This window comes from Mauremys mutica, chromosome 17 (genome assembly GCF_020497125.1).
Source record: "Mauremys mutica isolate MM-2020 ecotype Southern chromosome 17, ASM2049712v1, whole genome shotgun sequence".
Classification (NCBI taxonomy): domain Eukaryota; kingdom Metazoa; phylum Chordata; order Testudines; family Geoemydidae; genus Mauremys; species Mauremys mutica.
The window spans coordinates 14371967-14396404 of NC_059088.1; the positions used below are offsets into that span (position 1 = coordinate 14371967).

Sequence of the window (24438 nt, forward strand, 5' to 3'; positions counted from 1 at the left end):
TAACCAGACAGTCAGGGGATTAAACTGGGATTGGGGCTAGGGTGAGTCAGGAAGGGAAGGAATTCTCAAAAATTAGGGTATGAGAGCTTTTGGGTACTTGAGCACTCTGCTGGGGTGCAGTGACATTTTTCACGGCCCCTGGCACCACTCCTTCTGGTTACTTTGGGTGACGGGAGGTATGGGACTTTGTGGTGGGGGAGGGCGGTTGCAGATACACTGCGGGGGGGGGGGGCTCTGTCCTCCTGGTTGCGGTCCTGCAGAACATCCACAAGGCGCCGGAGCGTGTCCATTTGCTCCCTCATTAGTCCAAGCAGCATTTGAGTCGCCTGCTTGTCTTCCTCACGCCACCTCTCCTCCCGTTCGCTGTGTGAGCGCTGGTACAGAGAGAGGGTCTCCCTCCACTGGCTCTGCTGGTCCGCCTCAGCTCGGGAGCACCCCATAACTTCAGCGATCATCTCGTCCCGTGTCTTTCTCTTTCGCCGCCTAATCTTTGCCAGCCTCTGTGAGGGGGATGCTGTGGCAGGTCTGGAGACAGTCAAAGCTGTGTGATGGGAAAAAGGGAGTGAATTCCTTGCAAAGATACATTTTTCTGAACAATGAACACAGTCTAGTCTGTGTCTGTGAACAACAGCATGCACAGCACCTATCTCATCCACACTCCTGCAGCAGGCAATCCTGAAAGCATAAACTCTGCCCCTGTTCCACCCCATCGCAGTGTCCCCCGACCCTTGCACTTCTGGGTTGAGATCCCAGTGCCTGATGGTGCAAATTTCATTGTCGCGGGTGGTTCTGGGTAAATGTAGTCAGTCATTCCTTCCTCCGGGAAAGCAATGCCAGACAATCATTTCGAGCCCATTTTCCCTGGATTGCCCTGGCATACGCTATAGTGTGGCAACCATGGAGTCTGTTTTGCCTTTTGTCACTGTCACCATATGTGTACTAGATGCCGTGGACAGAGGCGATTCAGCAGTGCTACACAGCAGCATTCATTTGCTTTTGCATGACAGCAGAGATGGTTATCAGCCATATTGTACCATCAACCACGCCAATGTAAATTGGCAAGGTGATGACGTGTAGCTGTCCTATTGCACTACACCTTCTGCTGCTGTCATAGGTGCCCCTGGCCAAGATCAGCCGGGGGCGCAAAAGACAAAACTGGGAATGACTCCCTGAGTCAATCCCTCCTTTATAGTATCTAAAAATAGAAACAGTCCTGCCTAGAATATGGGCAACTGTACTAGGGTTGCAGTGTATCAGAGAACTACAGAGCACAGCCGCTCTGTGTCAGATCCCGCAGGAATGACAAACTGCGTGCCATTCACAGGGGGTGCCCCTGCAACAACCCTACCTGGTGCTTCCCTCCTCCTCCAGCCTTCCTGGGCTACCGTTGTAGTGTCCCCCCATTTGGATGCTGAAGTAATAAGGAATGCAGGAATAAGAAACAGTGACTTGTTAGGGAAATGAAATGAGGGTAAGGCAGCCTCCAGCTGCTATGATAGTCCAGGCAGTACAGAATCTTTTCTTTACACATGAAGGGCGGGGGCTGATGGAGCTCAGCCCCCTGTTGCTATGATGAAGACGGTTAGCAGGCCGTCTACTTATGGGCTGATGACGAGAACAGGTAGCAGTCCTATTGCACTACACCATCTATCGCAAGGCTGATGATGAGAACGGATACCAGTCATTTTGCACCATCAGTCACCCATGAGGCGGGGGAGGGGGGGCGAGGATGCTACCGTAGCGTGCCGCAGCATCGTGTCTACCAGCAGCATTCAGTACACATAGGGTGACATTTACAAGAGTCAAGAGACGATTTCTTTCCCTTTTCCTTCTGGGGGTGGGTGGTGGCTGTACATTGACGAGCTATGCCCTGAACCACCGCGGACACTGTGTTTGACCCTAGAAGCATTTGGAGCTCAGCCAAGAATGCAAATGATTTTCGGACACAGCGGGAACTGTGGGATAGCTTGCGTCCTCATTCCCCCCCCCCCTCCATGAGCGTCCATTTGATTCTTTGGCTTTCCGTTACGCTTGTCACGCAGCAGCGTGCCGACTCTCTGCTACGCCGTCTGTCCGGAGATTTTTTAAAAATACTTTGGACCAGGCGTAACATTACGATAATTTTCCTAATTAGATGCAGGAGTCGCAGAGCGAGATCGCCCTGAGGAGGGTCACTGAAGGAGATAGAGAGCGCATGCTGCGTGAAAGCCACCACAAACCAGGGGCCTATGCAGCCGTGCTCGGGGAGGCAATGCTCCCTGAGTACCTCATGAAAGCCTGGCGCGGAAAGGTGTGCTACCACGGAGCACCCAATAAGGCAGCTCTCCCCAGGAACCTCCTGCGGAGGTTTTTCGATTACCTCCAGGAGAGCTTCGTGGAGATCTCCCAGGAGGATTTCTGTTCTATCCCCATATATATAGAGACCTCCTTTACACATAGTTCAGATTCCTGTTCCATTAATAATAAAAGTTTACATGTTTAAAGCACTTACCGACTGCTCCTTCCCCTGATTCAGGGTCCAGGTTAACGGCCGGGGAGGGTTGTTGGGGGATCTCCATGAGGGTGCTGAAGAGATCCTGGCTGTCGGGGAAACCAGCGTTGTAAGCGCTGTCGCCTGCCTCGTCCTCCACAAACCCTTCCTCATCTTCCCCGTCCGCGAACATCGCCGAGGAACTGGCCGTCGACACTGTCCCATCGTCAGAGTCCACGGTCACTGGTGGGGCAGTGGTGGCAGGCTCCGTAGCGTCCGTTTGCCACTTTGATTTTTTGGTAGCCTTGTCTGGGGTCCTTGATTTTCACGCGGCACTGCGTTGCATCCCGCCTGTATCCTCTGTCTCTCATGGCTTTGGAGACCTTCCCGTAGGTCTTTGCATTCCATTTTTTGGAGCGCAGCTCCGAAAGCACAGACTCCTCGCCCCACACACTGATCAGATCCAAGACTTCCCGGTCAGTCTATGCTGGGTCCCTCTTTCTATTCAGAGATTACATGAACTCCTCTGCTGGAGAGCTCTGCATTGCTGCCAGTGCTGCTGAGCTCGCCCCGATGTCCAACCACGAAATGAGATTCTAACTGTCCAGACAGGAAAATGAATTCAAATTTTCCCGGGACTTTTCCTGTGTGGCTGGTCAGAGCATCCAAGCTCGGACTGCTGTCCAGAGCGTCAACAGAGTGGTGCAGTGTGGGATAGCTCCTGGAGCTACTAAGTTCGATTTGCATCCACACCTAGCCTAATTTGACATAGCCATGTCGAATTTAGCGCTACTCCCCTCGTCGGGGAGGAGTACAGAATTCGAACTAAAGAGCCCTCTATGTCGAATTAAATGGCTTCCTGGTGTGGACGGGTGCGCAGTTAATTCAAATTAACACTGCTAAATTCGAATTAAAGTCCTAGTGTAGACCAGGCCTCAGATATAAAAGGTCATATAAACTTCTATAATAAGCTGCACTACATGTCTTTTAGGGCTGACCCATGCCAAGCAGCATGGGGATCTCTTGCTTATGTTTTGGAATCTTTGCCCCTCAGAGTCCAGGGCATCTAGAAGATTCAGTTTCTCCTTGTCAGGGATTTCTGTCCCCTCCATTCCAGAGTCCAAACTGGTGGGATGGGTTTATGTGTAGGTCTCTCCATTTTGGAAGGAGTTAGGAATGTAATCAAAAGGGTCTCTATGCTTTGATGCTACAAAATATCTCATTTGCCTTCAGTGGGCCATCTTGTGTATAGTACAAACTCTTGACCTTATTAATGTATCTTTTCCTGTTTGGTGAGTTACACAATTACAGTGGTTTACAATGCAAACACTCAATATAACTTTATACCATGGGCTATACAGGTTATAAATGAGATCACTACATGCAGCGTCCTAAAAGTCTTTCATAGAAGAATACGGTTGGAAGAGACCACAGGGGGTCATCTAGTCCAACCCCCTGCTCAAAGCAGGGCCAACACCAACCAAAATAATCCCAGTCAGGGCTTTGTCAAGATGGGCCTTAAAAATCCAGAGGAGGGCAACAAAAATGATCAGGAGGCTGGGGCACATGACTTACGAGGAGAGGCTGAGGGAACTGGGCTTGTTTAGTCTGCAGAAGAGAAGAATGAGGGAGGATTTGATAGCAGCCTTCAACTACGTGAAAGAGGGTTCCAAAGAGGATGGATCTAGACTGTTCTCAGTGGTGGCAGATGACTGAACAAGGAGCAATGGTCTCAAGTTGCAGTGAAGGAGTTATAGGCTGGATATTAGGAAACACTATTTCACTGAAAAAAGAACAGGAGTACTTGTGGCTCCTTAAAGACTAACAAATTTATTTTAGCATGAGCTTTCGTGAGCTACAGCTCACTTCTTCGGATGCATAGAATGGAACACACACACAGCCTATTTCACTGGGAGGGTGGTGAAGCACTGGAATGGGTTACCTAGGGAGGTGGTGGAATCTCCATCCTTAGAGGTTTTTAAGGCCCGGCTTGACAAAGCCCTGGCTGGGATGATTTAATTGGTGTCGGTCCTGCTTTGAACAGGGGGTTGGACTAGATACCTCCTGAGGTCTCTTCCAACAATAATCTTCTATGATTCTATGACAGAGTGCTTCACCATACAGTAGCCAAGATCTGGGGTAAGAACTCTGCATCTCCAATCTCTTGTCCCTTTCTGCTTCCTCCAGTTGGGCACTGTTGCACCCAGTGATAGACGTGAAGGGAAGGGAAGTGAAACCATCTGTGCCTTTTGCCTTCCCTCCCTGTCCTCTACAAACACCCCCATCCCCGAACAATTCCTCCCCATGGCTGCTCCACCAGACCCAGGGATTGCTCTGAGGCTCTCCTCCCTGCAGTGATCTTTGATCAGGAGAAGGAGCCCAGAAGTCCCCTCCTTCCATATGCTGCTTCCCGCCATGGGGAGGAGAATCCAGGCTTACCCATGCCCAAATGCGGCTGTTCCCAAGGGAAAGGGGAGGTCAGAGCAGCACAGTGAGGTGTGGGGAAGGGGAGGACAGTGTCTGAGCTGGACAGTGGAGGGAGGGTGGGGGGGTTGAGTTTTGCCCCCCCCAAGTCCATCCAGTTCTGTCCCACTTCAAAACATGTCCTCATTGACTCCATGTCAGTCCCTGTCCTGAGACTGCATCCTCTCCCCAGCTCCTCAACTTGTAGGGCCCTCCAATGGCCCCCTCCATGCATTGATCACTACCCTTTTAGCCTGATGATCTAGCCAGCTGATCATCAAGCCAGTGATTCCAATACAAAAAGAGCAGGAGGTAGCAGTGGAGGTGGGAAGCCTAGGAGATGGCAGCTATGTCTGTAGATGCAGCAGGGAGCAAGAGGAGTTCTGCAGGGCCCTGAGTCAGCAGGAGAAACACCCAAGCAGCAGGAGAGAGTGAGGCAAGCTCTCTAGGATGGGAGGCCTGAGAGACTGCAAGGGGTCCAGCTGGAAGTGCCTGTGGAGAAGGACAAACTGCAGACAGGAGGTGCTGGGACTGTTTGAGTTAATGGTCTGGTTTTGGAAGACCTTGTGTTATTGTGGATTATCAGGAGACAGAGGTTGGGCTGGGGCTTGAGCCTAGAGGGCCAATGTGCCCCTGAGGACTCAATACACTGGACCCCCGGAGAAGTTTGCTTTAACTGCCTTTGAACTAAGTGAGTTCTTGGAGGACCCTGAAGAGAGGGAAAGCAAAGGCAGGGTCTGTAGAGTGACCTCTGCCTATTGGAGGCTGCTGCCTCTGTTACAATGTGATATTTGGGGTTTAATGAACATAGATGGAGGTTTCCTTGCTTTTAAGTGATCACTTGGTAGATATTGTATTTAAACAACTTTAACTGTAATCACAATTTAGTAGTGTTATGGCAAAAGGTGCTAATGTCATGCCCGTTAGGAATCAGTTATATATAAGCTCTCATTACTCAAAAAGAAATCCTTTGAAAGGTGTAAATATGGTCAAATTAATGAGGAGTACCAAAGAACACCACAAGTATGTAGCAGCAAAATGAGAGAGGCCAAGGTACAAAATGAGTTACACCTGGCAAGGGACATAAAAGGCAATAGGAAGAGGATCTTTAAATACATTAGGAGTAAGAGAAAGATGAAGAAAAGTGCAGATCCTCTATTTAGCAGGGAAGAAGAGCTAATAACTGATGACATGAAGAAAGCTGAGCTGTTTAATGCCTATTTTGCTTCAGTCTTCACTAAAATGGTTAATGATGACCTTGACTCACAATTAATATTGATAACCAGAGGGAAGGAATACAAGCCAAAATAGGGAAAGAACAGATTAAAGAATATTTAGATCAATTAGATGTATTCAAGTCAGCAAGGCAGGATGAAATTCATCCTAGGGTATTTAAGGAACTCGCTATCTGAGAACCGTTAGCAATTATCTTTGAGAACTCCTGGAGGATGGGAGAGGTCCCAGAAAGACTAGAGGAGGACTTGGGGAATTAGAGATCAGTCAGTCTAACGTCATACCTGGAAAGATACTGGAGCAAAATATTAATCTACCAGTTTGTAAACCATTGGAGGATAATAGGGTTATAAAGAATAGTCAGCATGGATTTGTCAAGAACAAATCATCCCAAACCAACTTAATTTCCTTCTTTGGTAGGATTACTGACCTAATGGATGGAAGGAAGCCTTACACCTTGATTTTAGAAAGGCTGTTGACCATAGTTCTGCATGACATTCTCATAAGCAAACTAGGGAAATGTGATCTAGATTAATTTACTACAAGGTGGGTGCACAACTGGTTGAAAGATTGTACTCGTGGAGTAGTTATCAATGGTTTGCTGTCAAAATGGGAGGGTGTATCTAGTGGGGTCTCACAAGGGTCATTCTTGGGTCCAGCACTAATCAATATTTTCATGAATAACTTGGATAATGGAGTAAAGAGTATGCTTATAAAATCCTCACATGACACCAAGCAGGGAGGGGTTGCAAGCACTCTGGAGAACAGGTTTAAAATTCAAAATGACCTTGACAAATTGGAGAATGGTCTGAATTCAACAAGATCAAAGTCAATAAAGACAAGTGCAAAGTACTTCACTTGGGAAGGAAAAATCAAATTCACAATTACAAAATAGGGAATAACTGTCTAGGTGTCAGTACTGATGAAAAGGATCTGTGGGTTACAGTGGACCAAAAACTGAATATGAGCCAACAATGTGGTGCATCTGGTGAGGCCTCAACTGTGTCCAGTTCTGGGCACTACACTTTAGGAGAGATGTGGACAAATTGGGGGGAAGAGGTTGTTAGGATGGGAGGCGGGAAGTGGGCAGAGGAGAATGGGAGAGCAGGGGGAGATGCAGGGGGAAAGAGGATGGGGAGAAGTGAAGGAATGGGAAGAGGAGAAGCAGGGGATGGGACCCCATGTGACGGGGGGAGGGGGAGTTCTTTGTGCCCAGGGCCCCACTAAATCTTAGTCCGCCTCTGTTTCTATGATTCTTTGGGAATGGAATTCTCTAGAGGAAGTATAAGGCTGTGTCTCCACTGCAACTAGGAGCGAGCCCCTCAGCCGGGCAGATAGATTCATGCTATCAGGGCTTGAGCTAGTGTGCTAACAATAGCTCTGTGGCTGTTGTGGCTCTGCCAGTGACTGAAGCTAGCAACCCGAGCTCAAACCAAGGCACCTGGATGGGCTGAGAGCATGAGCTGTGCCCCAGCTGCAACATCCACACAGCTATTTTTAGTGCGCTAGCCCGAGTTAAGCTAGTGTGAGTTTGTTTACACAGGCTGTGAGGCTTGCTCCCAGCTTCAGTGGAGACATCCCCTAAGAGACCCTTGCAATCCTAAATCCAGTCATTGGGGAAGGGGGGGTGAGTTAAAGCGCTCTGTGGGCTGGGTGGGTAGTGAAACCTTTCCCAGGTACCTTTGTACAGCAGAACAGATGTATAAAAGGAGTTAATTCCCAAGCTACCTTACAAGACTGTGGGGTGAGCAGCTTCAGACTTGCAGATTTTCCAGGTGGAAAGCTCAGGGCCTGAGGCAGTGAGAGGGAATATGTGTTAGGAGGAGAATTTGAGAGGGAGGTGCTTCAGAGAGTTGAATCTAGGTGACAGGGTGCTTATGCCTTAGTTGAGGTTCCAGAAAGGGTTTGTGTGAGAGAGGAGCGGGGGTTATTAGGACCTCCAGTCAAGCAAACAGGCCTTGGGCATGTTCTGTAAGTAAACAAATTACTCTAAGAAATACCTTGACATTGTGTCACCGATTTCACCTCCTGTGGGAAAATGGCTCCAGATTTGCTACTGCTCAGCAAAGGGAGAACAATGGTTATAGCTGGATGATAGCATCTAAGTTTCCCCTTCCTGTAAAAGTTCATCCTGTCACTGGTACCTGCTGAGACTTTGAATGAGCTTAAAAAAATACCAGTGCATTGCACCACATTTCATGACAGAGCAGTGATCTGTACAAAGCTGGAGTGTGATGCTGCTTTTATAATTGGCACCACTGAATTGGAGTTACAGGTGAAAGATGGATAGCTGAAGGGGTGGCATGTGCTTCTGCACCTCCTAGGGTGGCGACAAACTAGCAATCTGCTCCCCATGGGAAACTGCTGTCATGCGTGTTGTGGAGGATCCCTCCATCCCCTTGTGCAGTGCTGCTGGCCAGCAGAACCTGTGTGTTACACTGACAGACTCATACAATGAGATGCTCTCAACCAACCCCATTCCCCTTCTCTCTCCCTCTGCCTGTGAACCTAGGGTGACCCGAAGCATGACACCTGGATCTTCACACTGGCCGTCCTGCTGAGCAGCACCTTGGTGTACAACAGCAAAGGCACCATTGACCAGGACTCCATGAATAAGCTGCAGTATCCTTCCAGCGGGGGCTGCCCTGGGGAGTTGGAGTCTGCAGCTGCCAATGAAGGGGTGGGAGCTGCCCCAAGGTTTGCAGGGCCTGCTGGGGAGAAGATGGGGTAGCCATAGATGGAGGATGGATCCATCAATAATTTATCTATAAGTGTATATGAATGTATATAATAGAAAGATGGCCAGTCATTTAATAATCTCCCCACCCACATGCACACATGGAGATGTGTGGACACATTCTCACCCCTAAGTAACCAGGGGTGGAGGCGGCCCTGGTATCAGATCTTAAGAGGTGTCTGGATCCTAAAAATATGAAAACTAAAATGAGCCCCAATAGAAAGAGGAGGAGAGAGGGGACTTCAAAGGAAAAGTATCTCCTCTTCCCAACAGTTGCACCACATTACCTTCTCTCCCTTCAGTCCCGACCTTCTTCTGCTGGTCGGTCCCTTTTGCCAGACCCCTCTCTGTGGTGTGTACCTCTTTTCTCAGCCCCCCCCCTCACCGTATATGGACAAGACAATAACAAGGAAAACCAAGAAAGAAAACAACTCACCATGTGCTTTACATGAAGCTTGGTTATCTAGCTCTGGACCTTGGCTCAGCAACAGCCATAGGGTCCTGCATAGGCCATTGCCTGCCTGGGCAGCAGAAGCAGCATGATCTTCCTCCAGCCTATGGAGGAATCCAGGGATGTAGCTTTGGGGGAAATGGGAGGCATCACGTACATACCCCTATGTGTGTGTTAACACGAGTGGCTGTGGATGTGGCAACCACCCCTTTGACTGCCGCAGCAGGGACTGACCAGGGGACGTACAGAGCTAAAACCATGAGCTTCTGGGGTTTGGAGCTTTGGGCTGTAACTGACTCAATCTCTGTGCATTGGCACTGGGCTGGGGGACCCAGAGGGAGAGAAGTGCAACTCTGACTGGCCAGGGGATTACATGAACATACCACCATACCCTCTAACCACCCATGGAAACAAACCCGACCAGTATTGTAGACTTCAGAACTGTGTGAGATGAAGCTGTGGAGCTGCACACTCATGTCTGATCTCTTTTCCCATCTTCTACACTGACCTGTCATCCTCCCTGCCCAGGGTGGAAGAACAGACCCAGTATCCTTTATTGGACAACAGAGTGAGAAGTTGGAAACTGTCTGAAAAGATCTGAGCCAGGAAGGCATCTCTACGAAATGCAGCACTAGAAAAACCTGGAGAGATGCATAGGGACCAGGAAGACAAGCAGGGCAAGAGCCTGTAGTAGCAGCTAGAGAGGTTCAGGGGGTGTTGGGCAAGCACAGGCTGTAGTGGCTGGCAGAGAGCTGCAGGCATCATGGACAGCGTAGTCAGGCAAACTGCCCCACTCCCTGAGATTGTGGGCTGCAGCAGGCCAGGGAGCCAATTATAGAAGGACTTATTGTGAGCCAATCAGGGCCCAGTTTGGAGACAGCCAATCAGGGCCAGGCTCAGCCCTATAAAAAGGCTGCCCAGGAAGGGAGCACTCAGTCTGTTCCAGGCCTTTGAAAGGGAAGGTTAGTCTCCAAGGGGGAGACTAGCACTGTGGACAGTGCAGTGCTGGCCAGGCCCGGGGAGGCTAGAGAGCTCTAGCCCGTAGCCTGCCAGGCTGCAGATCCTGAAGGGAAGGGCCTAGCGGGTGCAAGGGGCTGTAGGGGGAAGGGATCGTTGGAAACAGACAGCCAAGGGGAGGGGAGAGAAGGAGGACAGCGAGGCTGCTGCCAGAGGGTCCCTGGGCTGGGACCCAGAGTAGAGGGCTGGCCTGGGTCCCCCCTTGCAGTACACCCAGCTATCGGCTGTAGAGAGCGGCCATTGTAGACTACACCAGATCCCTGACAAGAGGGATTGGACTGAGAGGGTGTGTTTGGACAGGGTGGCTGGGGTGTAGGACTGTGGATCAACCACCCCCAGAAGCGGGTCTGGATGGACTAAGGGGCACTGCCGGAGGGCAGCGCTCTCAAAGAGGGCACCGCCAAGCAGGGAGCAACACGCGTCCAGAGATGCTAACTGAGGGTGGAACGAAGGATGGGACACCACCAGGAGGGGATGCTCCACTGGACAGAGCTAATTCCCAGAGTCACCAGCGGGAGGCGCCAGGTGGTGAGTCCCAACCCATTACAGGCAGGCACAGGCTGTAATAGCGCCTGGTGAACAGAGCACCCTGGGCTCAGTGGACACTGCAGTGAAGACCAGGTGTGTGGAGGAGTTACAGAGACACAGCAGAGTCTGGGCCAGGCCCTGCAGCCACAGTGATAAGCACTGAACTCATCCAGGGAGTGGTTGAGGACAGGGACCCAGCAACTAGCCTGGGCTGTGGAAGGGACAGGAGCCTGAAGGAGGCTGTTGCAGCCAAGAAGCAACAGACAGCAAGAATAGGCTGGGGAGTGCTCAGTGTGCTCTGACTGGGTGTTGGCTCCGAAGAGCAGGGTGTGCTGGCCTTGTAAAGGAGAACTATGTAGTGGGGACCTTGAAGCATAATTGTTGCCAAGGACTGTAGCAGTCGCTAGTCAGAGCTGTGGGGGAAGTACTGTCACGGTGGACAGGAACAATGCAGAGAGCTTCCCCCCCCGCAACAAGGAGCACCACAGACTCATCCTTGCCAGGAAACCTGCATGTCCCCTGCTTGCCTCCAACAAAGCAATGGACTGAAAAGGGTCCCAAGCAGGAGCTGTCACCCTCTGTGGGACGGGCAGCCCCCAGATCCAAGATAGGAATTGCTGTGTTACCTGAAGTGTAAATGGTTGTGCTGTTGTCCTTACAGAGTGTGGAGTCTTGCCTTTTCCTGCCAGCCCTGGTACAATACCCCTTCTCTTAAGCCATCTGTCTGAGTGGTTACTGGGACCTGCCAGCCAGGGCTAGTGCCTACAGAGCTTAGCTGCTCATGCGTGTTCAGGGCTTGCTGCTGAGTTGTGGCTCACCTGGCCTGCTAGTGGGAATCCTGAGGGGTTTGTGTAGCATTGAGTAGACTCATTAATAGCACTTGTTGTGGTTTGAAGTTGGCGCTGTGTGTGTTCATTCAGTGTGCTGGCTCAGCTCTGCGCAGATAGCAGAGGTAGCAGACCTCAATTAAACGCCCAATAACTCCAGACTTGGTTTTCAGTGAAGGCACCCAGCCAGGTTTCATAGAATCATAGAAGATTAACATTGGAAGGGACCTCAGGAGGTATCTAATCCAACCACCTGCTCAAAGCAGGACCAATCCCCAACTAAATCATCCCAGCCAGGGCTTAAAAAAAGACTAAGGATGGGGATGCCAGCACCTCCCTAGGTAACCCATTCCAGTGCTTCACCACCCTCCTAGTGAAATAGTGTGTCCTAATATCCAACCTAAACCTCCCCTACTGCAACTTGAGGCCATTGCTTCTTGTTCTGTCATCTGCCACCACTGAGAACAGCAGAACTCCATCCTCTTTGGAACCCCCCTTCAGGTAGTTGAAGGCTGCTATCAAATCCCCCCTCATTCTTCTCTTCTGCAGACTAAATAACCCCAGTTCCCTCAGCCTCTATCTGTAAGTCATGTGCCCCAGCCTCCTAATCATTTTCATTGCCATCCACTGGACTCTCTCCAATTTGTCCACATCCTTTCTGTAGTAGTGGGCCCAAAACTGGATCAATACTCTAGGTGTGGCCTCACCGGTGCTGAATAGAGGGGAATAATCACTTCCCTTGATCTGCTGGCAATGCTCCTACTAATGCAGCCCAATATGCCATTAGACTTCATGGTAATGAGGGCTCACTGCTGACTCATCCAGTTTCTCATCCACTCTAATCCCCAGGTCCTTTTCTGCAGAACTGCTGCTTAGCCAGTCAGTCCCCAGCCTGTAGCAGTGCATGGGATCCTTCTTTATGTCTTTATATATCAATACAAAGAAATTATGTATTGCCCCAATGTATCAGAATGCCACCCTCTGATGTACTAGGGTGCCACCCATTACTTTGTACATGTTGGTTTGATCAAAATGTATCTATCCATCACACTGTCATTATCCTTAAGCTGGGTCATAGAATATCAGAGTTGGAAGGGATCTCAGGAGGTCATCTAGGCCAACCCCCTGCTCAAAGCAGGACCAATCCCCACACAGATTTTTGCCCCAGATCCCTAAATGGCCCCCTCTAGGATTGGACTCACAACCCTGGGTTTAGCAGGCCAATGCTCAAGCTACTGAGCTATCCCTCCCCCCAGTGTGTTCTTGTTCTCTTTGGGGGATGTGTTTGATATCGAGGTTTTCTGGTACCACCTTTCTCAGATGTGTTTGTGTATATATTCTTGTGCCCAGCACTACATAGGAATGTGTGTTTCTGCAATATCAGCCCTGTTCTTGCCAGATCCTGTGTACAGGGTCAGCCTCTTGCTCACAACTTAACTTTGCAAAATTTTGACTGTTAGCCCAGGCCTCAGCCCATTCCAGGCCTCTGATATGTGGGCTTATGTTTCAGACCCTCATCTTGCTGCACTTGGGAAGCCTTATTAAGACATTCCACTTGGGAAACAGGCCCCACCTGGTGAATTTGGCTGGCTGAAGTTGGGATGCTGTAGATGTGAGGTCAGCAAGCTGCCAGAAGGCTACCTGGTGGGCAGAAATTAATTAGTCAGGAACTAGACAGGGCAGTGCAGGCGGTGAGATGCAGAATCTAATCATCGTGTCCATAGCTTGTCCTGGGGATTTCCAAGGCTGGGCAGCTAGTTCAAGCATTCTGAGTGACCTGCCTGAACCAATGGCTGGAATGGGCCTTCCAGGCTGGACTCTTTTCGGCCTACTGCTCCAAGGCAAAGCCCAGGAGGTGTTTGACTCAGACATGGTACTCCAGGGCAATATGCCTCCATTAGGGATGCCCTAAAGTGGCCCCTGCATTGTGCCACAGACCTGAGTGGAAGGAGAATCGGTCAGCAATCCTGGACCTGCCCTCTGATGTCTGGTCACCAGGGCATTCCTGGACTATGAAAACTGAAAACGGGATTTAATGGCCAGGGAATAATTTACGACCCCCCCACAGCTGTGAGAGAGATCTGGACAACTCTTCCTAACGAGAAACCTGACGGGCTGGAAGACACCATCTGGATTGTTGCAGAGCTACAATTAGCCTTCGAGGCTGCAGAGGAAGTGGGTCCCAGCCCCAGGACATAAGAACATGAGGCTGAGCTGGTAGTCACTGCTGCTATGGGGAAGACAAGGGACTCGGACCTCTGACAATGGATGGAGGGCATGAGAGCAATGCAGCATGATATTAACCAGCTGAAAGCAGAAAGGGAGCCCTAGATCCAGAGAGAACAGATGGAGGGAGTCAGGGCATAGGAAATGACTGATGCTCGATTGAGAAGCTGTCCCATCGGAAGGACTAGGAAGCTATACAGTGATGGAGGTGTGGCAGCTCAGGGACCATATGTGACAAGTGTGTGAATTTCCTATAATATTTTTATGAACTATCCGCATGACACTGTACCTGTCCCCTTGGCATTGCAACCCCTTGGGAGAAAGGACTGATTCCCTCTCTTGGTGTTGGACTTACGAAAAACTATTTCACTAGGAGGGTGGTGAAGCTCTGGAACAGGTTCCCTAGGGAGGTGGTGGATTCTCCATCCTTAGAGGTTTCTAAGGCCTGGCTTGACCAAGCCCTGGTTGGGATGATTTAGTTGGGGTTGATCCTGTTTCAAGCAGAGGGTTGGACTAGATACCTCCTGAGGTCTCTTCCAACCCTAATCTTCTATGATTCTAGGGTTCACCGACATACGGCAGCTCTCAGGGGCTGAGGGACAAAGGTGACAGGAATAGCAGGGATGGAGCTCGGGGAGCAGGCACAGCAAAGCCCTGGGTCCCACCAATGTGAGCTCTACCCTAAGTCTGCTTCTCTCATGCTGACCCAAAGACTTGGAAAATTATGTCATTGGCTTCTCCAGAGGGGATGATGGCCTGGGGTGCACAGGGCTCAGGCTCAGCGGGGGAAGGTGCTGAAAATGTTTTCTGCCTTGGCCATCAAAATAACGGGGGCTGCTCCTGGGTACTGGGGCTGATTTAATTTCACTCAGCACCAGGTGGGCAAGTGTTTCCATCTCAGCAGCCCATGCTGGATGACTTTTTGGACACTGGGAGAGGGCAGAAGGCTGCTGGTGCTTGTTAGGCCTCTCTGATTTCTGCCCATCAGGTGTGTCAGACTGGTGTTGGGACCTCTCCTTCGATTGGTGCTTTGACCTCCCTTGCTTTGGTGCTGAGGAAGCAATGCCAGCCTTCAGAGCCCGTGGTGCAGGGCTCAGTTTGAAGGGCTGGTTGGGGGTGAATCAGCCCTTTTGTCAGAGGCAATCTTGGGGGTCGAATGTCCACTCACCTGATCACTAGCCCAGTGGGACTTTGAGGAAGCAGGTCCCTTTTAAGAGCCGCTGTCCATTCTTCTGGGTCAGATGTGCCCCTCATCAGTTGTTCCAGGAGAAACAGCTTCTGACGACTGTCCCTCGAGTGGCGAATTCTAGATGAAGAATACTGACAGACTGAGCATTTGTTCAATGTATGGCTCTCACCTAGACAGAATAAACACTGGCTATGGCTGCCAGTGTGGGGAATGAGTCTATTGCATGATGGAAAAGTCCTGTATGCTGAGGACTCTGGGTCCGCCATTGGAAAGGCAGCAGCAGAAAGCAACTGACGTTTAAAAAAAAGGGGGGGGGGCTTTTGTGTGTTTTGTTAAATACAGATTAAATTGAATTATGAAATAGGGGTAGGTAGCCTCAGTGAACTAGACTAACCAGCTAAGATAAGGCAGAGAGAAAGAGGGAGAGTAACGGTATGGGTAGCAGATGGGCACTGCTGAGTTATGTCTTGATGGCACAGATGGTGAGAGAGAGCTGAGGAATGGCTCAGGCCCCTGTGTCCTTTATGCCCTCTGGTGCAGGATGGGGGCTAGAGGCCTGCAGGGCACAGCCCAAATGGACATTGCTGGGCAAAGATTCTGATCTCATGTGCATGGGGCACACGTGCACCTTGAATGGGATTCACATGGACTAAACATCTTGAAGGGGAAGCTGCAGTCTTCACACAGTGTTTGAGGAGTAGAACAACTCCTGTGCTGTACTCTCTAACCTCGGGGAACGTGCACTAAACTGCAAGTCTGTGGCCCAGGAGTTCTACTCCCAGCCCTGGCCCTGACTGCCATTAAAGTTTGTGTGCACTTCAACACCCTCACTATGCACTGAGGTCTCATATTTCATCCTTGGAGGATAATGATCGTTCATGCATTCTGTAGACAAAGGCTGAGAGCCCACAAGGAGCTAGGAAAGATCACTGGGATACACAAAGCCTGAGCTAGGTGCCTACACTCCAGTACAATGACTAGGGAGAGATAGGCACCTTAGAGTGCAAGTCACAAAAGCCAGCAGGGAGCTGCATAAGCCGGCCAATGGGAGATGCTGACAAGAGTGGTGGGTGCTAAGCCCCACTCCTAAGTCCATGTTGTAGGGAGATGCCAGATTCTGCTTGGGATTTGCAGCCGGGAATCATAGAAATATATGACTGGAAGGGACCTTGAGAAGGTATCTGGTCCTGCTTCTTGTGCTGAGGCAGGACTAAGTATTATCTAGACCATTCTGGAAAGGTGTCTGTCTAACCCGTTCTTAAAAGCCTCCAATGACAGAGATTCCACAACCTCCCTAGGCTTTTTGTTCCAGTGCTTAAATAGCCTTGCAGTTAGGTTGTGGCAATGTAAGCCGATTACTACTTGTCCTGTCCTCAGTGGATAAGAACAATTTAGCACCTTTATAACAGCCTTTTATGTACTTGAAAGCTGTTATCACGTCCCTACTCAGTCTTCTCTTATCCGGACTAAACAAACACGATTTTTTCAATCTTTCCACATAGGTCATATTTTCTAGTCCTTTAATAATTTTTGTTGCTCTCCTCTGAATTTTCTCCAGTGTGTCCACATCTTTCCCAAAATGTGATGCCCAGAACTGGATACAGTACTCCAGCTGCCTTACACTATTTTGGAAAGAAAGAGGCCTTCCCTCATAACTACTCCCTTAGGACATGGGAGACCTTGGTTCAAGCTCCCTCTCCACCTGAGAGGAAAAAGGAATTTGAAGAGGGCTCTTCTACCTCTCAGGAGAGTTCTGTAACCATTGGGCTATGGGATATTCTGGTGTGATATTCAATCTCTCCAGTGAAAGCTATTTCATTCCCTGTATATAGTTAAAAAGCCATTAGCACAGGCAGTCTGGGTCTCCCACATGCTGGGTGAGTACTGTAACTACCAGACTATGGGGTCATCCTCAACCTTGTTTGAACTCTTTCTCTCTGGCTCCAGTGACTCTTTCAGCCACAGACATGTGCTTGGGACAGTCACTGGGGGCCCTCTCCAGAATAAAAAGCTGAGCATAGAAGCCACGGCCTTTAGGGGGTGGCCAAAAGGTACTGCCTAAGGGTGTTGGGGGGTTTGTGAAGATAGTTTTGTATTGTTTTTATTGAGCTTAATGTTCTCCCATTTGTTAACAGTGGTAATATTTACTTGGGGACATCTTCAGGCAAGCTGTCATCATTTTATGATTTTTGTGTTTTATTTTGTGCTCAGGGATTGGTGAGAGCAGTCCCTTTGTTTTTTGTTGGTGTAAATGTTGCATGCTTTTTGCTGGTCTTGGAATAAAGGGAAGTGCGAGGACCCCCTCTACCTGTGTTATTTGTATTTTTAATGGGCAAGTTGTGGTGTTGGTGTTGGTGTGATGGGAAGATGGATCCCCAGAAGAGGGATCCCCATAGGGAGATGCTTATGAGTGGAATGAAAAGAATGGGTGAAGCTGAGTGAGTGGATTTAGAGATACCGGTTAGGATGACTCTTTGGAGGAAAGATAAGCTTCAGTGGTGGCAGAAAGTACCTCTGGGGAAGTGCCTCCAGAAGATCCGCTGGGTCCTATTGTGAGAAACTAGGTGACCAAAGGGGTAGGATAACTTTGGTATTTGATGTGAGAGTTTTTGGAAAATAAATTCCTGATTTGTTATGAGAATGCTATTGTGACATGCCATCCAGGCCTGACACGTATTGCCAAGACCTCACTAGGTGCTGATGTAGGCCCTGATTTGGTACAGGTTGTCCCGCTGGGTAACCAGCAACCCACTAATCTCATGCAGGATGAAGGGGTGGTGCTGTAGCTATGATTTTTTTCATCATCCTTGCAGTGCTCGACATGGTGAACACATGAGCATCTGGCTGTGTTTGCTTTGTTGTTTTGAAGAGTTTGACATGTTCTTTGTGGATAAGAGAGATCAGATCTGGGCTGAGTTCCTTGGTTGTGGATCCTGATGGAGTGTTTTCCCCTTGGCTGTGTTTAATTTAGTCGCTGATAAGGATCTCTCTGAGGCCTACCACCTGCAGTCCCAACCCCTGCCCATTGTGGTTACTTACAGCAAATGCCAGGGCCAGCCACTGTCAATGCATTGCTTAGCAAGAGGAGGGTGCCAACCATTTTGAAATATGAGGTCCTCCCACTCCTTAGGAAATCATCTCTTGATGCTAGGGTGCTTGCCACTTATCACACCATCTCAAATCTCCCTTCTTTTGGGAAGGGAATTGAAAATTGTGATTCTTCAATTCCAGAGGCATCTGGATGAAAGTATCATTCTGCATAATTTCTGACCTCATGAGGATCTAGAATGATCTCCTGCTTATATTAGATCAAGGCCCGCAAGCTATTCGGATTATGCTGGACCTATCACTTCTCTTCATAAAGTTGATCGTTCATTATTGCTTTGGTTACTGAGGGATACTTCTGATGTGTGTGGGACTGTTCATTGGTGGTTGCACTCTGACCTGGAAGATCAGCGACAATACCGGTAGCCAATATTATAGCTAACTAATGGTTTATTAGATAAGAAAAGAAAATGAGGGTTAATGAGAGGTTAAATCAGATAAATCATATGCACAGGTGAGTCACGGTTTGTAATTCCAAGTGGTGGCAGTGATGTAATAAACTGCCAGTTTCCCAAGAGTCTTTTCAGGGTACCCACATTGTCTCTGGGGCAGAGACATCCTTAGGATTCATGGGGCCCTATGCAGTATTGTTAAACTGGTGCCTCTATGCCCAAGGGCAGCCCGGGCTCGTATGTGTGTTTTAGATATGGGAGGTCTTTTGAAGGATTTCTTTTAAAAACTATGTCTGAAGATCTAAGCATTTAAAGCTAAAGATGAATACTCAGATTATGCATCTAAAAATCTATGCAAGGATTTTTTAGAGATGTGATTTTATAATCTTCAGCAACGCACTAATGAAATATTTTTAAAGCAAATTTTAAATAAGGTCCTGTAGACTAACATGTTCTTGAGTAAATATAACAGTGATGCACAACTGTTCTTGTCAGTAAATTCAGAAACTGACAGTAGATACTTGGGTGTTGGCAAATGCCTGTTAAATGGCTCTAACAGTGTCGATGTTGTGCTAATAGGTGTGGAAGGCTGGAGGCTTTTTCACTTTTAAGTACTAGATCCCTTCTGGAGGTAGATTCTCCAGGCTGCAGCAGCTAGCTTTGGTGGGAGCCTGAAGGAAGGGTTAAAATAGAGATAGGAAGAGGTGGCAGGGTGACACTAAGACCCAGGGGTGCCCTGAATTTTCGGGTGCCCTAAGCAGCTGTGTATGCCTAAGAATGGCCCTGCTCTGAGGATCTCCGCTTTGCATCTGGTGCTCGTCCCTGTAAGAGTTCAAGCCATTCAGAGATGAAGGAGCTTTATGTGAATCCATACCTATAGCTTCTTCTCACAGAAATCAAGCTGACAGTGTCCCTACCCGTGTATCTTTGACAGAAAGTGAGGAATGCTTTCTGAGTCTTTGACCTCTGTTCATCACACACAATGACCACTTGATTTGAAATTAGCACTTTAAAAGAAAAGTTCTTCATTTGCATTCCACCAGGCTTCTTTGATGGGTTATTTATTTACAGAGGTATACACAGTGTTAATGTTTGCTACTACTTTATAACAGGATACAGATAAGTGAAAACAATGCAAGTAGCAGCCCACAAGTTTTCATACAGTTTAAATACCAAATACACTCATACATTTAACACTTGATCTATATAATATACAAGTGAATTGGCCCAGGACTCTGACATGAGTTGGCACCTAGCCTGCCAACATCACAGGGGCATCAGAGCCATCTTGTCCTCAGCCTTGGGCAGACAGAAGTGTTGTTGGACAGGGACTATTTTTATGAGATGACTCACTCATCCTTGATATCTACTTTGATTGAAGGGGCTCGTACAGAGTAGAGATAACTTGCATCATTTTTGACCACGCCCTATCCATGGAAAGCTGTGTTTGAAGAGAAGGGTGTATTCACCCCTGTTAAATTAACAAGCTGTGATATACTGACTCTTTAATGGAGCAGAAAACTCAATATCTTCTGTGAACACACTCTGTTAGACATGAGATTTGCTACCTCTTGAAATCCAGCTCAGTCCACCTTTCCCCACTTTTAAAACATGTCCGCACATTTATTTCTGTTAGAGGTGTTTTTAAATTACTGCCACAGTCCTGTTTTATTGCTTTTGTTTGTTTGTCTCATTTGGTAATTTTGTTGAGGGTCAGGAAGAATTTAGGAGTGAGCAAAATACAGGGAAGAGGAGATGAAGGGGAAGCAGACACCACAGAAAGCGCAGAGCCCTGGCTGGCACCAGGATTCCCACATGCACTAACAGTGGACGAGAGGATCATCCTGTTTCAGAGGAGGGGCAGTGTGATGATTCTGCTGGGCAGCAAACTCATCAATGTTCTTCTTTGACCCTCCAAGAGTGGGAGATGTGAATGAGAACCTAAGGGCCCGGCTGAGTTTTGTTGGTTTGGATTTGGAGGAGAGGCCAGATATTAGAAATGGTATGTAGGACATAGCAGCGAGATTTGAACATGGCCTGGATATATGAGTCTAGAGAGGACTGAGTCAAAGATAAGGCACAGGTTATATGGACCTGAATGACTGGGAAGATGGTGCTATTGTCCACAGCGACAGAGAATAAGGAGAGAGGGGAGGGCCTGGAGGGAAAGACTGAGCGCTCCGCTCTGACTGAGTTTGAGTGGAGACCTGGACATCCACACCAGAGGTCAGAGACCGGCTGAGATTTTAGTTTGGACAGAGGGAGATGGGTCTGAAGCACATCAGTGAACCTATGAATCACCAGCAGAAAGATGATAGCTAAAGTCATGTGTTCAGAAAAGATCACCCAGAGATAGGATGTAGAGAGAGAATAGGGGCAAGGATGGGGCCTGCAATCCCCACAAAAAACTAGAGGAATGATGAGGTGGATTCACTGAACAAAACTTTGAAAGTATGATAGAGATGTAGGAAGAGATATGTGAGAGGACAGAGGCCTGGTCTACACAGAGAATTTCCATTTAATTTAATTTAATTAAAATTGGCTTAAAGACAATTTATATAAACCGGGGCAAACTCCTGCATGGACACTCCTATATTGATTTAAAACTGACTTGTATGAGTTTAAATCAATTTGAGTGTCCACTTTCACTAGTTTAACTAAACTAGTTTAAAAACACGCATTTGGTTAAACCAGTGCAACATTTTGTGTAGAGCTGGCAAGAGTCACGAAAGCGGAGAAAAGACAAGATTTCAAGAAGCATATGGTTGATAGGTTGAGGAGGATGAGGGTGAAGCAGAGGCCCTGAAGAGATCATTAAAAATCTTAGGCCTGGTCTGCACTAGGAAATTAGGCAAATATAATTGTGTAGCTAAGGCATGTGAAAAATCCACACCCCTGAGCAACACAGTCAAACCAACCTAACCTCCAGTGTAGAAAGCGCTAGGTTGACAGGAGAAGGCCTCCTGTTTACGTAGGTAGTATCTTCACTGAAGTGCTACAGCAGTGCCACTGTAGTGGTTACGTATAGACATAGCCTTAGTGAGAGTCATAGGCGCCGAATCTGTGGGTGCTCCGGGGCTGGAGCACCTTCAGGAAATAAATAGCAGGTGCTCAGCACCCACCGGCAGCCAAGTTCCCCCGTCTGCCCCCACTCACACAGCACCTCTCAGCCACCGAAGGCCCTGCTGACCAACTCCTCCCACCTCCCTCCCAGCATCTCCAGGATGCTCCAGGAGGGAGGGGGAGGAGCGGAGATGGGTCATGCTTGGGGGAGGATGCTGGGAAGAGGTGGGGCAGGAGAAGGATGAGGTGGAGCTGGGGCAGGGGCTTGGGGGAAGGAATGGAATGGGGGCAGGGTGGGGGCTTGGAGGAAGGGGTAGACTGGGGACAGATCCAGGGGTGGAGGGGGGTGTTGAGCACCCTCAGCTATAGTGGAAGTCGGTGCCTATGGTGAGCAGGATTTCAATGGAGAAGAGAGGGTAGAAAGCAGAGAGGAGGGATCTAGAATGGAACTGGAGGAAGGGAATTCTAGACAGGCACAAATGGTGCCATCGATGTGTTTGGAGATGATGAGAGCTTGGGAATGAGGGCAATGTGGGATCGAGGGTGCCCTTTGTTAAGATGGGAAAAACCAGAGCATGCTTTCACTGGGAGGAGAAGAAACCTGATGGGTGTGAGGAGCTGAGGAAAAGAGGGTAAAGGGGGATAAGAATAGGTTGAGGGAGGTTACAAGATAGGAGGGAGGGGGTCACTGAGGGATATTTGAGGGACTGGTGGAGGATGGATCATGTGATGGACTTTGGTATCCTGTAGTTATGTACTTTTATAAACATTTATCAGTGCAACATGGCATGGAACCACAGAGGTCTGAACTGCAAACAGAAATAATCAGAACATGGCTTTTAATTTTATAAGGAGATGTGACAGGGTTGACTCAGAGTACCTCCAGGCATGGTGTAGTGGTTCTCTCACCACCTTGTGGCTGGGCATGGCATATCATTCATTCCTTATCAGGCATCTGCCAACAGTCCCTCTGATGGGCTGCCTCTTCCTGTGATATGCCCCTCCAGTCAGATCTCCCCTTAGAATAATTCAACCATAAAGTTAGAAGGGACTTCAGTGGACTAGTCTAACCTCCTGCCAAAATGCAGGATTTGTTGGGCTTAAAACATCCAGGACTGATGGGTCCAACCTCCTTTTGAAAGCGTCCAGTGAAGGAGCTTCCACAACCTCCCCAGGCAGTCTGCTCCATTGTCCTACCATTCTGAGAGTTAGCAAGCTTTTCCTGAGATTTAATCTAAATCTGCTGTGCTGTAGTTTGAACCCATTGCCTCTTGTCCTGCCTTCTGTTGGAAGACAGAACAATTTTTCTCCATCTTTCTCATGACCCCCTTTCAAGTACTTAAAGATGGTTAGGTCATCCTTTAATCCCCTCTTTTTTCCAAACTAAACACAGTTCCCTCAGCCTTTGCTCATCTGACTTGCATTCCATCTCTTTGATCATCTTTGTCACTTGCCTCTGGATCCTTTCCAGTTTCTCTACATCCTTTTTATACAGCAGTGACCAAAATTTGACGCGGTACTCCAGCTGAGGCCTCACCAGTGCCAAGTAGACTGGTACTATCACCTCCCCTGACTTGCATGTTAATGCAACCTAAAATTGCATTTGTTCTTTTTGCAACAGCATCGTATGGCTGACTCATGTTGAGGTTGTGATCCACCACAACTCCTAGATCCTTCTCAGTAGTGCTGCTGCCAAGCCAGTTATCCTTCATTTTGTATTTGTGCATTTGGTTTTTCTTCCCTAAGTGTAGCACCTGACATTTGTCTTTGTTGAATTTCATTTTGTTGACTATAGCCCAATTCTCCTGTTTATCAAGATCTCTCTGTATTTTAGCTCTGTCCTCCATGGTGTTGTCAACCCGCCTCTAGTTTGTGTCATCTTCAGATTTGATCAGTATGCTCTCTATACCTACATCCAGGTCATTAATAAAGATGTTAAACAACACTGGAGCCAGAACAAATCCCTATGGATCCCCACTTGTGACCTCCCTCCAATCTGAGATCATTCCATTATGGCATCCTTCCAGGGCAGCCAGTGAACAGAAACAAGGGGAATTAACACAAACGAGTCATTCCAACGTTGGGTCACGGCTCTCTTCCTGTCGGGCTGTGGCCTTAAACTGAGTTCACAGGCAACAGAGGGGAATTGTTCCCTTTCTAGAAAAATCAGCATCTGGCCCTCCCTTCTCTTGGCAAGAGGTCATCAGGTAGTGGTCATCTGGGGAGCTCCAGCTTCCGGCAGGCAGCCTTTCTTCAAGAACTGAGGTCTGCTCTGCTCCCTAGTTCTCTATCTCTTCAGCTCCCCCTTCCAATCCTGACATTCTTCATAGGTGTGATGATGCAGAATCACTTGCGCCCCCATTAGCCCTTAACTCTGTGTTGCTCAGTGTGGGGTTTGCAAAGCCCATCACAGAGGGGAAGATGTTAAATGACTTGCCCACATGAAGACTGTTTTGAAGAGCTGCTGGACCGTTATCTGTATTGGGGCTGTGATGGGATATCGCCCTTTGGGGGCAGATTTATTTCTATGTAATATAAATATTGAAAACTGGCTGGTGGGAGCCAGTCAAATAAGGAGAGAAGCTGGGATACATTTCCTGGCTCACAGTCAGTCCTCTCTTCCATCACTAATCAGATCCAGGACAGTTGTAAGGCACTGACCCCAGTAGAGGAGCATTGGAGACCTGCTGTTCAGGTAACACAGCAGTGGGGTTTCTACTGGCCACAGCTGAGGTCA

General features: G+C 48.5%; 1 protein-coding gene across 1 annotated transcript in view; it reads left to right on the top strand.

Moving 5' to 3' along the window:
- LOC123351351 (guanylate-binding protein 1-like) overlaps positions 1-24438 on the top strand; it is a 102922-nt gene that overhangs the window by 7869 nt on the left and 70615 nt on the right. The window contains exon 3 of the mRNA XM_044990642.1: positions 8679-8788. Within this exon, the coding sequence (XP_044846577.1) occupies positions 8679-8788 (110 nt within the window). The remainder of the gene's footprint in view (positions 1-8678; positions 8789-24438) is intronic.